We start from the raw sequence: 16486 nt of genomic DNA, 5'->3' as shown, positions 1-16486 counted from the left end.
TTGTTTCTTTTGCTGTGCAGAAGCTCTTAAGTTTAATTAGATCCCATTTGTCTATTTTGGCTTTTGTTGCTGTTGCTCTTGTGTTTTAGTCATGAGGTCCTTTCCTATGCTTGTGTCCTGAATGGTATTGCCTAGGTTTTCTAAAAAACCCAAGAAGTTTTTATGCAGTAGTATAGTAATTTGGCTAAATTCGATTTATTTCATATTTGGAAATATTTAAGAGGCATTTACAAAAGTTAAAGAATATGCTTTAATTAATTTGACAAGTCTATTAAGTTTCACTATGTTCGAAATACTATGCCAAAGATACAAAACATTATTGTTTTTATAACAATGCTTACTGAGCTCCTGTGGAAGGAAAGCATAAAAGATAAATGGCACCTTCCCATGAAGTACCTGAAACACAAATAATTAAATGAATTAACTCCAAATAAATTGGACACAAAACATTAAATAAAAGTATAAATTAAAGTATATGTATAATTATAATAAGCTTAGTATCAAGTGTTCATGTTTCAGAAAACAAATTACATTTCCAGCACCAAAGTTCTGATATATACTTAAGAGTTGTTACTTAAGTTATGTCATTTGGAATCTTTCCTATAGCAACATTATTTGATAGGGGAAAATGTTTTCTTTGAATAATATATTATACTTCAATAGTCAAAAAAATGCTACACTTGCATATTCTTGAAAAAAACAAAAAATTTTAACTTCAAACAGCACTGTATAAGTTATGCTTTGGCTCAATTGTTGCTTACTGGATTCGGTGAAAAAATCTTACTCTTAACTCATATTAGAGAACCCTATAAAGTAAATCCTGTTCCTTCTAATATGCAAATGTACTTACTTAATTTGAGAGCGTGCCAACCCGCCAATCAAGCTCTGATTGCACTTTTTTGTGTGAGTGGTGGGACCAAGAGTGCTTCTTTTAGAACACGAGGAATGAAGAAAATAGAGCTAAAATGGTAGATTCTCTACTGCAGAGTTAAAACATTAAAATCTTAAAAATTTAAGGATATTAAATGCATAACTAATTAAAAAACTAAGTAACATTTTTATCTCAGAAGCATTTCAATTATGAACTTGCCTATTTCTTGTCTCCTTAAGATTTTTAAATGGCTTAGGAAAGATGTTCAGTTAAACCCAGCAGCTTTATTTCCTCACCCTCTCCACTAAAATGACTATAAAGTAATTACAGTTTATATGCAAGGATAAAGAACATTAGACTGAAAGTTTTGGACAGTGGAAAGAGGACAGTCAAGTGGTGACTGTCTTAACACAGCAGAATTGAAACCTCATCACAACAAAGTGAAGCCAGCAAGAAGCAAGATGATTTGTATGACAGACTCTAGAAAGGTTTAAGAATTGGAGGTACCAAATATCACAGACAGTAGATTAAAAAAAGTACTGGTTGACAATCCTTCTAACAATCAACAAGACGCCTCCCCCAACTCTACTGCCGAGATCCTTTGCCCTCCCCATATGTGAGAGGAGGGGACAGAGGTGTCGTGTCCACAGACAAGGAATGGCCAGGATTGCTGACAGAAGGATGGCAGGCGCCGTGAAGGCCAGCAGCAAGGAGTGGCAAAAAAATGAAAGTTCATGGCATTCAAAATTCCGAGGGAGAAAAACAGTACAAGTCTGGGGACCGAATAAAGATTTTCAGGGCCTCAAAAGTGTTTACTTCTCATTGAACTTTCCACAGAAAACTAGTACAGAGTAAGAACCATTATAAAGGCAAAGTCAGCCTAAAAAGAAAACATGGGAGGCTGGGCACAGTGGCTCATGCCTGCAATCCCAGCACTTTGGGAGGCCGAGGACGGTGGATCACCTGATGTAAGGAGTGAGGCCAGCCTGGTCAACATGGAGAAACCCCAACTCTACTAAAAATAAAAAATTAGCCAGGCATGGTGGTGCATTCCTGTAATCCCAGCTACTTGGGAGGCTGAGGCAGAAGAATCGCTTTAACCCAGGAAGCAGAGGGTGCAATGAGCCAAGATTGCACCACTGCACTCCAGCGTGGGAGACAGAGTGAGACTCTGTCTCAAAAATGTGGCACCTATTTACTACTATTAGGGAGAAATAAATTCTGGTACAACTATATGAACCATTTCGCCAGGCCAGGATCATGGGTTGTAGGAAACAAGGTGGAGGAGGGGGATGTCCTGCAGAGGAGCCAACAAGCCTCACAGCACACAGCAAAGTAAATCTAACCACAGTGCACTGAGCTGCTCAGTAGGGAACAATACTTCCATCATCATAATAACAATGGCATATATTAATTAATCCAAAACTTGAGATATAATTATATCAGGGGCACGGAGAATTTGTGAATGTGAATGTGTGTATTGGATTGGGGTAGTGTTGGAAGAAGTATTTCATTTTCCATAATGAAAAGTCAGTGCAGAATTTTTTAAATTATGCATATTTTTCATTTAGAAATACAGTTGTTAATTCTGAAAGAAACATCTAAAAGAAGTGTAAGTAATTGGCTGTGGAAAGCAGAACTTGAGGTGGGAAAGGGAGGGGCAGGGACAACTGCCTTTCATAGTAAGCTTTATAGTATCTTGACTTTTGTGTATGCAATACTCCGATTAAAGTTAGGATCAAAATAAAAACATGAATAACCTTAAAATAAGACTGTGACTGCCATATAAATATTCTGACCTTAGTACATCATTTATTGTTTAATGAAAAAACGTTAAAATCAGCAAATTACACAAACTCCTTTCACTATGCTCTAACAGATCAGTCTTCAAATCAGTCAAGCAATTTGATTCATACTCTACAATTAAAATAAATAGTTTACCAACATTTTTAAATTTCATCTTTGACACATTATATACATGCAACCTAAGTCAGCAATATAATTTTAATAACCAAATTAATTCACAAATTGTCCTGCTAATAAATATGTGTTAATAAATACTGAATTTCTGTATGATTCATTCTAAGAAGCCCTAGTCATGTCAGCTTTTCTGAATTTAGAAATCAATTGAATTGGCAACTAACATATTCATATTCGAGATAATAGTATATGTCCAAACAGACTGCTTACTAACCACTGATACAGAGAAACAATCTTGTGCCCCCTCCAACCCTAACAGTTGATATCAGAACCACTGTAAGCATAATTTACTTCTTTCTTCCCTTATCAAGGGCAAAACAGACACCCTACTATTAAATGAGTACCACTACTAAATGCCTGCTACTAAATGAGACCAGAGCTCCTATAACCACAACTAGCTGCCCTTATCACTGCCTCTGCTGTTGCCACTCCCTTTCCAACACCCCTTCTTCACCTGCTAGCAGTGGCTGGCACCTACCCACACCTGCACCTAGAGAAGCCTGGGCCTCCTGAGTATCTGTGTTTCTTCATTCTACTCTCATCTGGAGCTCATGCTATAAGAATGCTGGAGTTCAGGAAAATACACTGTAACTTGGCAAGTTCTATGAGAGTAATGATATATTGATTTTATATTTTAGATATCGTAAGGCAAAAGAGGATTTTGTGTACCAGCTTAAAATGCTACACTATTGAAAAATGATTCTCAATTCCAATTCAACTTTTAAATGTAAAGTAACTAGTAAGTTAGGAATGGGCTCCATAAAGCCTAATGAAAAAAAAATACTCTCCCACAAAACAAATGGTCAGAATGTAAATATCCACAATTGTAAATAAATATCCAAATGTAGTTGTTTTGATTTTGTACTAATTACTAAAATAGTATTACAATTTTAATTCATTTTATATAATAGTATACTATCCTAATACAGTTTTATTGAGGTCCATTCAAGACCTTTATTTTGCTACTCTTATAGCTAGTCTTTTCTTTCATTTCCCCAAACTGAGAACAGACCATGCACAATATAACTTGGCAATCTAGTTCATTCATTTCCCAGAAAAGGTGAAAAAATAAACCTCAAGGCTATTTCAACACATTTTCTTCCATGCTGCTTTCAGTTTGGTATTTTAATGAAATGAGTAGTATACAGGGTGATTTTTATTTTACTATATACTACTCCAGTAAAGTAGGAAATAGAAAATGGATTTTTTTCAGTTATTTAATCAGTTTACTAAGGATTTGGAAGAGTCAGACACTTCAAATAAAGTAGAGTACAATAGAACTACACTTCTTTTTTGGCCCACTAAAGCAACAAGAATAAATGATCCAATGCTTAAAATGACCCCTAAACACATAGTTCCTCATATTTTAAAACTGCAGCAAAACCTGACTATAAAAAAAGGAGCAATAGAAGCATGATCATCAACGACATCGTCTGGTTACAGAAACGGGAAATAGATGAAGCAGTTGTCTGAGTTTCTCATGGAACTACTATTTTCTGAGTGCCTACTGTGTGCCTGGAGACAGTTCAAAGGTTAATAATACAGATGAGCACTCTACCCATGGAGCTTAACAAGTAAATAAATAAGCAGAATTTAGGCAACGATAAACATGATGGAAAAAAAATGGATTGATGTGATATTGATGGGAAAAGGTGGCTGTTTCAAACAGGGTCAAGGACTATTTGAGCTATGCTGTTTAAATGCAGATGAAATTGACAAGGAATCAGCCACAATGAAGATACAGGGGAAGATCTTTACAGGGGAAGATCTTTCCAGCAGAAGAGAAAATGACTGAAAAGACTCTAAGGTGAGAACAAACCTAGAGATTTTGAGAAACAGATGAAAGAAAAAAGTTGGTGCTGTTAAGTCTTAATGAGCCAGGGGAAGGGTGAGGATGATGGAGAAGATGGGGGACAAGCAGGCAGAGTCTGTGGACCATGTGAAAAGCCAGGTTGAGGCCGGGTGCGGTGGCTCAAGCCTGTAATGCCAGCACTTTGGGAGGCCGAGGCGGGTGGATCATGAGGTCAAGAGCTCGAGACCATTTTGGTCAACATGGTGAGACCCCGTCTCTACTGAAAATACAAAAAATTAGCTTGGCATGGTGGCGCGTGCCTGTAATCCTAGCTACTCGGGAGGCTGAGGCAGGAGAATTGCCTGAACCCAGGAGGCGGAGGTTGTGGTGAGCTGAGATTGCGCCATTGCACTCCAGCCTGGGTCACAAGAGTGAAACTCCATCTCAAAAAAAAAAAAAAAAGAAAAGAAAAGTCAGGTTGATTTAAAGCATTAATGGAGCCTGTAATCCCGGCACTTTGGGAGGCCAAGGTAGGTGGATCACTTGAGGTCAGAAGTTCAAGACCAGCCTGCCCAACATGGTGAAACCCTGTCTTTATGAAAAAAATACAAAAATTAGCTAGGTGTGGTGGCGCATGCCTATAATCCTAGCTACTCAGAAAGCAGAGGCAGGAGGAATCACTTGAACCTGGGAGGCAGAGGTTACAGTCAGCCAAGATGATGCCACTGCAGCCCAGCCTGGGTGACAGAGAGAGACCCTGTCTAACAATGAATAAATAAGAATAAAGTGTGATAGAAAGCTATGAACTTATTTCCATTTCTCAAAGATCATTCTGGTTGCTCTGTGGAGCATGGCTTAAGAAGGATGAGCACAGATGCACGAAGACCAGTCAGAAGGCTGGCTATTGCAATAAGTGATGAGAGGCAACAGTGGCTTAGGCAGATGGCAGCAGTGAAATGAAGATAAATATAGGAAGGATACATGCTCAACAATAGAGCAGAGGTTCCCAAACTTTCTTGCTTCATGGCGCCCTTGGTGTCTCAGTAATTTTTTTCATAGCACACACAGGTCTAGTACCTAGCAGTTCCACTTAATAAGTTACGTATTACTTAACTATAATGATCCATCTATGTCACTATTTTGCTTGAAAATTGAAAATATCCTGTGGTCTCTTGTGAAGGGTTCCCTATGGCTCCAGGCTGTTTAGTAACGTCAGCTTTAGAGTTAAGACTTGCAAGACAAATGGATGCAAGGAGTACAGACAAAAGAAGAATCAAAGAATCCTGAATTTGGGGCCTGGATTTGGGGCCTGAGCAAGCAGAGGGACAGTAGTGCCACTCGCTAAGATGGGTAGGAATGAGGAAAAACATGACCCTGAAAAGCATCATGCCATCTACAAATACGAAAGCTGAGACTTACAATGGTTGTCTAAATCACTCAAGGTGGCACAAGAGCTCAGGAGACAAGAAGAAATCTGACTCCAGGTCTGTCTAATGCCAGATAAAATAATAATATAATGAAAAGATAAGCTGCTATGGCTTAGTCACATTAGAGTACATTAACTACGATATTTCAGTTAATTCTAACAACACTATTAGGTAGGTCTGTCTGATTCCGAAGTTAGCTCTGATGTAACTCCCTCTTAGCTGATAAAAAGGGATTGTAAGGGGTGGCAAATAGCAGCTTTGTCCACATAGCCTCAAAAAGAATTATTTTAATGTGAGATGAAGGTCTTGGGGATAAAAACTGAAACTGAACGTTCTATGAATGTCCACAGTTGCTGACATAACAACTAGCTGCTCCTAAAACCAGAGTCACTGTAATTGTCAGCTTTCTTTTCAACCCAGCCCTGAACAGCATATATATGGGGAGAGTTCTAAGCAGAATACTAATTGAATGTTGATTCCTTACGACAGGTGGCACGACCTCAAAGGCCTAGATGAGGCCAGATCATGTGGAGCAATAGGGAATGTAGGGACTGGGAGAGGACACACATCATCTCCAAGAGGCAATGCCATCCCTTGAAATCTGGACTTTAATGTGAAATTTAACAAATGTAAACACTCTGCACTTTCTAAAGAAAGCATGCCTGAGGACTAAATTTGGTCCTTGCAAACAGTCTTAGATAAATGATTACACTTTTGGATAAGCAGCTGAGGGAAGAGACAGGGATGTGACAGAGGGATCATTAAAATAATCCAGGAGAAGGCTGTTAATTCTATGCAGGAAACTAAAGTTGAAATTTCACAGTCAAATCTACTTTATACATTTTCTATATTTTCTGGTACTGAGTGTTTTTTCAAAAACAGAAATAGGAGAACCTTATATTTAGTTCTTTAAAGTTTAGTCTGTCCAGTAAGAAATGATCTTATCAAAATAAATGAAGATGTTCTCGCAAGAAACACTGTTTATTTTTCTCCCTGCCATGAATGGCATGTCATCAGACTATTTGTCTCTGCATGGAGCAGCTTAATAACATTTGAAATCCTGCAATTCTATCAGCCACAGGAAGCATAATCACAAACTTGAACAGAGCTCACTAACTTGGATCTTCAGTTGCCCTCAGACAGAAGGAACCAAGAGATATGACTTGAAAAACGCTTTATGGACATTTTCAGTGTTGAAACGCAAATTAAACTTAAGGCTGGGATTGGTGGCTCACACCTGTCATCCTAACACTTAGAAAGGTAGAGGTGGGATGATAGCTTGAGCCCAGAAGTTTGAGACCTGCCTGGGTAACACAGCAAGATCCCATCTGCCACAGGAAGGAAAACAAATAAAATTATGAATATCTATTCAATATTATAAATCATTAGACACATCATTACAGCCTGTCACTGATTCTAAAGGTCATGGCTAACTTGGCAGCATTTTTTAAAGATCCTCTTCTCAAAGTTTGAATGTTGTGGCTTTCATTTTCCTAAGGTCATGTCTGCAGACTAGTTAAGGAAAACTCACATGATCAGAGAGTGACTCATTCCCATTATACACCATGCTATGATTCTGGCTATGAACAGAATTAAAAAACAGTGGTAACTAGAATCTAGCTGGCTCTCCCCAGAGAACACTGCAAGGGGGGTATTTTTAGTATTTGTATGGTCTTTTAGAGAAAACAGACATATCTACAGCTATAATAATATATAACTATTGACAGATAACCACTCAGAGTGCTAAAGGAGACTGGAAGGGCAACACTTACATTGGCCCCTGGGTTCAGGAAGATGACATGGGCCCTGAGTTGGGAAGTCTTTCAGGGTAATCTAGCTATTTCAGTTAGGAAGAATGGCATGAAGGCACTGAAGCTTAGATTAGTTTTAATCACTGCCAGAAGTACAGGAGGTTCCATGTAGCAGGAGGTACATGTAACTCCTTATACCTTATATGCCTTGTCCTTGTGTCTTATTATAATTCCTGATTTCCAGATCACTGAGGCCCTGGGAAATTATGAATCTTGTAGCTTTATATGCTCTGCTTTCTATTCCCTTGTGTAGGGCAGTGGTTCAACATGAAGCAGTGCAGAGGTGGACAAAAGCCACAAAGGGCTCTAGACTTTGAACTCTGCTGAAAGCTATGGGACACATTAAATCATTTATGTCAAGATGAGATAATTGATTTTGTTTCAGAAAGTTTAGAGGCAGAGATAATGAAGGCTAAATGAGGAAGTTGAGATCTAAGGCAGAAAAATCCTCTGTGCATCCTTCCATAGTGTTGTCCAGCCCCCTGGCCTCACAGGCTCAGGCTAGGGTAGATTCACTTTGATCTTTTTCTCCTTGGGAATTAAGAATTGTGACAATTCCAATCAATCTATTGTGGATGCTTGAAGTAGAGGTACCTGCAAAGTTATGGTGGTAGAGATCGACCATATATAAGCTAAAGAAGAGGATGTTCTCTAAGAGAAAGAAGAAAGAAGGATGCATATACCCTACAGAAATAAGAGCAAGACACCTTGGGGACACAGAAGCTGAGCAAATGACTGTTTCGTTTCTGATTTCAACCCTGTGCCAGGCCTAGCTATATTTCATGCCTTTAGGCCCTATTTCCTTGTTGTAAACCAACTTAGGTTTTGAAAGTTAGGTTTGAGTGAGATTTTATTACAAATAATATGAGCTCTGACTAAGCAAGGCCTGCAGAAAATGGAATGAAGATCATAGGAAGGATACAAGAGATATTAAGGATGCACAACTGAAGGAGATTACGGCTTACTGGATTTGGGTGTGTTCATTCCCAAGGTACGGGCTAGGGCACCCAACTGGTCACATGCATCATTGAGAAGGGAATTACAGGGGGAGGGGCAAAATTGGGAGGGGCATAATCAGCAGAAAATGATAGGGATTCAGTTTTATGCACGTTGAGACTGGCGAGAGTGGGATATTCAAAAGTAGAACTGTCCAGCAGTTGAATATGTGAATGTGTATAGAGAGGAGCTATACACAGAGCAGCTATTCAACAGAGAAGGAAAGGTGTGAACCTACATGCCTTGGAGCAGGCCCAGCTCCCAAATCTCTTGAAATTCTTCACATATTTAAGGATTTGAACCACGCATTCATACGTAACAGACTTCAGTTTTATGCCCCATTGGATTTTTTTTTCACTGTTTGAAAGTTTTGTTTTGTGGTAGTCCTTTATGGGAAAAATCCAGTATTATCCACAATTATTGGCCTAATGGGACTGGAATAGGTCACAACATATGCTTTTAAAGATAAGCAAGAGACCATAAGTTCCCTAAAAATGGGCTAAGTCATATTATATATCTCTGGTCCCTGCAGAGTGCCTACTACCTGGGCATTTCTATAATGTGACAATAGTCTACCTGGAATCAGCCAGACTGGGGTTACTTAGAAACTCACATATAATTTTGGGGACAAGGTTCTGCTTTGTTGGCACAGAAAGTCTATTTTCTAGGAAACATCCCTGGACTTCATGCTATTTCAAATCATTAACAGCATCGCCATTTCTTCTCCTTACCTTTCAGTGAAACATATGAGTCAGAAAAAGGAAGGTGAGGAAATATGTTTTCCTATTTCTAAAGATGCCCCGAGGCACCCAAAACCTTAGTTGCTGATACTTTACAAACCATGGAGATGGATTTCCACTAATTACCACAGAACCTTAAATTCACATCTGGTTCAGAAAGCATGACAAAAGGATTTGACAATTTTTTGATGTAAACTACAAGTCATGCCACTTGGGGCATATTTAGCTACAGATCCCCCACTTTCTAAGGAGGCTTTATTAGATCTTATCATCCCAAGGTCATTGAGGTCTTTTCTCCTTGACATTAATCTAAGATGAAAAGAACACATCTAATACTGACGTGAACAGCACTACTATAGCATGTACAAGCTAGAAGAAAAACACCATGATTCCTATATTTTGAAAATAGAGACATGCATAAAAGAAGGGTATATAGCAATTTTGTGTTTCTAGAGGATGCCTCAAATCCTGTATTGATGAATATAAGGTAAAGAAGGTGGATGCGCAGTGGGATGTTTCTGCTTTCTGCAAACACCTGGGAATTTATAAACCACAGTACACAAGGAGCAGAAGGAAAGTGAACACAGATGTAGTTCACTTGGGCCTGAACCATACATGCTATTTCATTTAATCACATTTAGGAGGTATTATAATTCCTGATTTCCAAATCACTGAGGACCTGAGAAGTTACGTAGCTTGTGGAGTTTACACAGACAGTAAGTGTGTTGGGTTTGGATTCAAATCCAGATCTAACACCAAAGGTTGTATTAGTATTTGATGTGCCATCTTTCTGCATACAGAACAACCCCATTTAAAGAAATTTTAAAAGACACAACAAAAATCATTTGTATGTGTCCTTTTCAATTCCTAAGTAGAATTAGTCACTCATTTTCCTGTGTTCCTACGGTGTATTAATTTGGCTTTTATTACGCTGCACTGTAATTATCTGTGTGTCTATATCTTTAGCTATAATACAGATTTCTCAATGATAAAAATTATAGCTTAGAGATCTTTGAATCTACAGCAATGATATAGTAAATATTGGTTGAAGGCATAAATAAATACTTTAATGATGTATTTTACAGATTCCTGTAACAGGAGAAAAATTATTTGTGAATTATACAAACAAAAAAGATAATATTCAAGAAAATATATTTTCATCATTTACTTGCATGAATCTCCACTTTCTATTGCTTATTTTCCACATGGTTGGTCAGGAATCACTGCCTTTTTTTTTTTTTTTTAACTAAAAATGGATTTGTCATACCCATGAACAGTACTAAGAAGTTCGCATCCATATTGTGCTGTTACTTTGACACATACCTGAAGACAGGATTTTTCAGAGATGCTCCTCATGCCTTGCCCCTATGCTCTAGATCCCCCTGTGAATTACCCTGCAGCCATCATGGAAACTCACTATAGAATCTGGCAGTTTCTATCTCAACTTTCTTTGTCTCTCTATTTGTCTACATGAGAGCTCTGGCACCATGAGTGATTGCTCAGGAGAGTCTGGAAGGAGTGGCTTTAACATCCTCAGGGACGACACTTGAGTTGAGGGATTTGGGATTGTGGATAAATACCCCTGGACTAATTCTGAGCATAATCTACACTGTTCCAGGACTGTGCTCCAGTTGCCTACTGATGTAGCCTGCTTACTAGTGCGCTCTTTACTGCCTCTTCTCCCATGCCTGCTCACTTCCCTTACTCCCTCACTCATCCTCTTGATATTGTCTCCAAAATATCATCTGCACCCAAGTCCCTATCTTAGGGCCTGATTTGGGGAGAACCTAAACAGAGACAGGCATGCAATATGTGCACAGGGAAATGGAAAAATGATTGGAAACATTCCGATGGATCACTATAAAGGCATTCTGCTCCAAGTCTCCTCTGATAGAAATGCTTTGTTTTGTTTGCTAGGATATGAGTGACCTACCTGCCATCAAAAAGGGTTTTAGACTACAGAGGGAGAAAGTACACCATTTCCCTTATAAACCATGTGCACACAAGTTGAGTAGCTAGTGAAGTTCATAGGGCTTGAGCCTACTCTTACATTATGAAAGCCAAGGAAAGTCTATCACATCAGGTGATATGTCTGCTACACAATCTTGGGATAAAGAGGCATTATTAGCTGTAACCTAGATTGTCTTTCTTCAAAGACACAATTGGGAAATTAAAATATAGTCTTAACATATGAGAAGCTGAGCCTCTAGGACAATGATCAGCATGTGGTAAGCATTTATAAACATTCCAAAAATTTTATCGAACGTACATTTAGGCCAAAATTATTTTTCTACAGTCTGATAACTTTTCATCCAAGAAAGGTTTAAAGTGTTACTATTTCAAATATTTTAGCTTCCATTCTACTTGAAACTCCATTTGTCCTCATTCAAATGCACATTAAGAGTCCATCTACTTCACTTTATAGGTAATTAGACTGAAAGCAATTAAGTGGCATGCTCAGAGTCCCATGGTGGAGACAGACCTTGAATCTAATTTTCCTGATTCCTGGGTTAATATTCTTCCCCTCACATGATACTAAGTTTTCAAAAGAGTGAGCCATAAATCCTAACATTTTCCTATTTATTCAATAACTTTCAGCCAATGAACACAAACGAGTGCAAATTCACTAATCTGGAAATACTTCGATGAGTAAATATTTTATCTTTCAATAGCTTTTTGGACTAGGGAGGCAGAGAGGGGAAGACTCACTTTAGTGGGCTGCTGATGTAATCATTCATCCTGCCTTGTGGAGGACCTCAGAGAGAGCTAAACCTCATTTCTAGTTCTACAACCCGAAAGTGTACTAACCCTTACTGTTTTCTTCTTTATTTCCTGCAACCTTTATTCTTCTCTACATTTATTACCATCTGACCATGCATGTTTGCAACATGTTTTCTGATTGCATGGTATTTTTTTTTAATACCAGGAGTGTTTGTTGAGGACAGAATATGAGAATGGAACAGATCTAGAAATACTGCACTTAGAAAATTAAATTAATTAAATATGATTAACAAGTATAAATGACTCATTCAATCATCAGCCTAGCTTGTCCAGGAACTCTAGATCAGGGTATAAATCAAAGCACTTAGCTAGGAACCAGAAAATGTAAGAATTAGATGAGGTTAATGAGTCTTGAGATGGCTTGATGCTTTCTTAGCACAGAAACAGCCATTTTAGGTTGTTTATTTTTAAAAAATTATAACTTGTAACATTTTATCTATTTATTTTATTTTTCCATAAGTTATTTGGGTACAGGTGGTATTTGACTACGTAAGTTCTCTAGCGGTTATTTGTGAGATTTTGGTGCACCCATCACCTGAGAAGTATACACTGTATCATATTTGCAGTCTTTCATCTCTTGCCCTTATCCCACTCTTCCCCAAAAGCTCCTCAAAGTCTACTATAGCCTTCTTATACCTTTGTGTCCTCATGGCCTAGCTCCCCCAAATCAGTGAGAACATATGATGTTTGGTTTTCCATTCCTGAGTTACATCACTTAGAATAACAGTCTCCAGTCTCATCCAGGTCACTGCAAATGCCGTTAATTCATTCCTTTCTATGTCTGCATAGTAGTCCGTCATGTATACCTATACCACAATTTCTTTATCCACTTGTTGACTGATGGGCATTTGTGTTGGTTCCACAATTTTGCAATAGTGAAATCTGATGCTGTAAACATGTATGTGCAAGTATCTTTTTCAAATAATGACTTCTTTTCCTCTGGGTAGATACCCAGTAGTGGGATTGCTGGATCAAATTGCTGGATCAAATGCTGCTTTTAGTTCTTTGAGGAATCTCCACACTGTTTTCCACAGCGGCTGTACTAGTTTACATTCCCACCAGCAGTGTAGAAGTGTTCCCTGTTCACTACATCCACGACAACATCTACTGTTTTTGATTTTTTGATTATGGTCATTCTTGCAGGAATAAGATGGTATCCCATTGTGGTTTTGATTTGCATTTCCCTGATCATTAGTGATGTTAAGCATTTTTTTCATGTTTGTTGGCCATTTGAATATCTTCTTTTGGGAATTGTCTATTCATGTCCTGAGCCCACTCTTTTAATGGAATTGTTTGTTTTTTTCTTAGTAGTTTGAGTTCATTGTAAATTCTGGATATTAGTCTTTTGTCAGATGTTTAGATTGTGAAGCCTTTCTCCCACTCTCTGGGTTGTCTCTTTATTCGTTCTCAACTGTTTATCTTTGTTTGTATTGCATTCGCTTTTGAGTCCTTGATTATGAAATCCTTGCCTAAGCCAATGTCTTGAAGGGTTTTTCCAATGTTATCTTCTAGAATTTTCACATCTTAGATTTAAGTCCTTAATCCATCTTGAGTTGATTTTTCTATAAGGTGAGAGATAAGGATCCAATTTCATTCTACTACATGTGGCTGGTCAATTATCTCAGCACCATTTGTTGATAAACTTTCTCCACTTTATGCTTTTGTTTGTATTGTTGAAGATCAGTTGGATATAAGTATTTGGGTTCATTTCTGGGTTCTCTATTCTGTTCCATTGGTCTATGTGCCTATTTTTATACCAGTACCATGCTGTTTTGGGGACTAAGGCCTTCTAGTATAGTTTAAAATCAGGTAGGGTGATGTCTCCAGATTTGTTCTTTTTGCTTAGTCTTGCTTTGCCTATGCAGGCTCTTTTTTGGTTCCATATGAATTTTAGAATTGTTTTTTCTAATTCTGTAAAGAATGATAGTGGTAGTCTAATGGGAACTGTGTTGGGTTTGTAGACTGTTTTTGGCAGTGTGATCATGTTCACAATATTGATTCTACACATCCATGAGTATGGGATGTGTTTTTATTTGTTTTTTCATCTATGATTTCTTTCATCAGTGTTTTGTAGTTTTCCCTCCTAGAGGTCTATCCACTCCTTTGTTAGGTATATTTCTAAGTATTTTATTTTATTTTATTTTGAAGCTATTGTAAAAGGGGTTGAGTTCTTGATTTGATTCTCTTCTTGGTAGCTATTGGTATATAGAAGAGCAACTGATTCTTGAATATTAATCTTATATCAGAAAACTTTGCTGAATTCTTTTATTGGTTCTTGAAGCTTTCTAGAGGAGTCCTTAGGGTTTTTAAGGTAAATGATCATATTGTCAGCAAACAGTGACAGTTTGCCTTCCTCTTTACCAATATGGATGTTCTTTATTTCTTTTTCTTATCTGATTGCTGTGGCTAAAACTTCCAGTACTGTGGTGAAGAGGACTGGTGACAGTGGGCATCTGTGTCTTGTTCCTGTTCTCAGAGGAATGCTTTCAACTTTTCTCCATTCAGTATATGTTAGGTGTGTGTTTCTCATAGATGGCTTTTATTATATTAAGATATATCCTTTGTATGACAATTTTGCTGAGAGTTTTAATCATAAAGCAATGCTGGATTTTGTCAAATGCTTTTTCTGTAGCTATTGGAATGATCACGTGATTTTTGCTTTTAATTCTGTTTATATGGTGTGTCACATTTACTGACTTGCATATGTTAAACCATACCTGCATCCCTGGTATGAAACCCACTTGATCATAGTGAATTATCTTTTTGATATGTTGTAGGATTTGGTTAGCTAGTATTTTGTTAAGGATTTTAGCATCTATGTTCATCAACGATATTGGTCTGTAGTTTTGTTCTTTGGTTATGCCCTTTCCTGGTTTTGGTATTAGGATGATGCTGGCCTCATAGAATGAATTAGGGAGGGTGCCTTCTTTCTCTGTCTGGTGGTATAATGTCAAAAGCATGGTACCAATTCTTCTTTGAATGTCTGGTAGAATTCTGCTGTGAATCTGCTTGGTCCTGGACATTTCTGTCGGTAATTTTTAACATAAAATTTCAACCTCACTGCTTGTTATTGGTCTGTTCAAGGTATCTAATTCTTCCTGATTTAAGCTAGGAGGGTTGTATGTTTTCAGGAATTTATCCATCTCTTCTAGGTTTGCTAGTTTATGTGCATAAAGGTGTTCATTTTAGTCTTGAATGATCTTTTGTATTTCAGTGGTGTCAGTTGTAATATCTCCTGTTTCATTTTTCAGTGAGGTTATTTAGATTTTCTCTCTTCTTTTCTTGGTTAATCTTGCTAATGATCTATCAATTTTACTTATCTTTTCAAAGAACCAGCTTTTTGTTTCATTTATCTTTTATATGTTTTGTTTATTTGTTTCAATTTCATTTAGTTCTGCTCTGATCTAGGTTATTTCCTTTCTTCTGTTGGGGTTGAGTCTGGTTTGTTCTCGTTTCTCTAGTTCCTTGAGGTGTGACCTTATATTGCCTGTTTGTGCTCTTTCAGACTTTTTGATATAAGGCATTTAGGGCTATGAACTTTCCTCTTAGCATCATTTTTGCTGTATCCCAGAGGTTTTGATAGGTTGTGTCATTATTATTACTTAGTTTGAAAAATTTTCTAATTTCCATTTTGATTTCATTTTTGATTCAGTGCTTATTCAGGAGCAGTTTATATTTTCCATGTATTTGCATGGCTTTGAAAGTTTTTATTGGAGTTTATTTCCAGTTTCACTCCACTATGATTTGAGAGAGTGCTTGATATAATTTCAATTTTCTACAACATATTCAGGCTTGTTTTGTGTCCTATCATATGCTCTATCTTAGAGAATGTTTCATGCGCTGTTGAATAGAATGTGTGTCCTGCAGTTTTTGGATGAAATAGTCTATATATATCTGTTAAGTCCATTTGTTCCAACGTATAGTTTAAATCCATTGTTTGTTGATTTTGTCTTAAGGACCTGTCTAGTGCTGTCAGTGGAGTACCAAATTCTCCCACTATTATTGTGTTGCTGTCTATCTGATATCTTAGGTCTATTAGCAATTGTTTTATAAATTGGGATCTCCAGTGTTAGGTGCATATATGTTTA

At 37.6% G+C, this 16486-nt stretch overlaps 1 protein-coding gene across 4 annotated transcripts in view; it reads right to left on the bottom strand.

Moving 5' to 3' along the window:
• The window catches only part of SLC2A13 (solute carrier family 2 member 13), a 385769-nt gene that overhangs the window by 190713 nt on the left and 178570 nt on the right, over positions 1-16486 (bottom strand). For 2 of the 4 annotated variants that reach the window (XM_009003636.5, XM_017975993.5), the window contains exon 5: positions 342-396. The exons of the other annotated variants lie outside the window; for them this stretch is intronic. In XM_009003636.5, coding sequence (XP_009001884.1) covers positions 342-396 — 55 coding nt within the window. The remainder of the gene's footprint in view (positions 1-341; positions 397-16486) is intronic. 4 annotated transcript variants of the gene reach the window in all.

The sequence above is a fragment of the Callithrix jacchus genome, chromosome 9 (assembly GCF_049354715.1).
Source record: "Callithrix jacchus isolate 240 chromosome 9, calJac240_pri, whole genome shotgun sequence".
NCBI lineage: Eukaryota > Metazoa > Chordata > Mammalia > Primates > Cebidae > Callithrix > Callithrix jacchus.
Note: the sequence above shows the minus strand (reverse complement) of the source record. Positions and strands in the feature narration are given on the sequence as shown.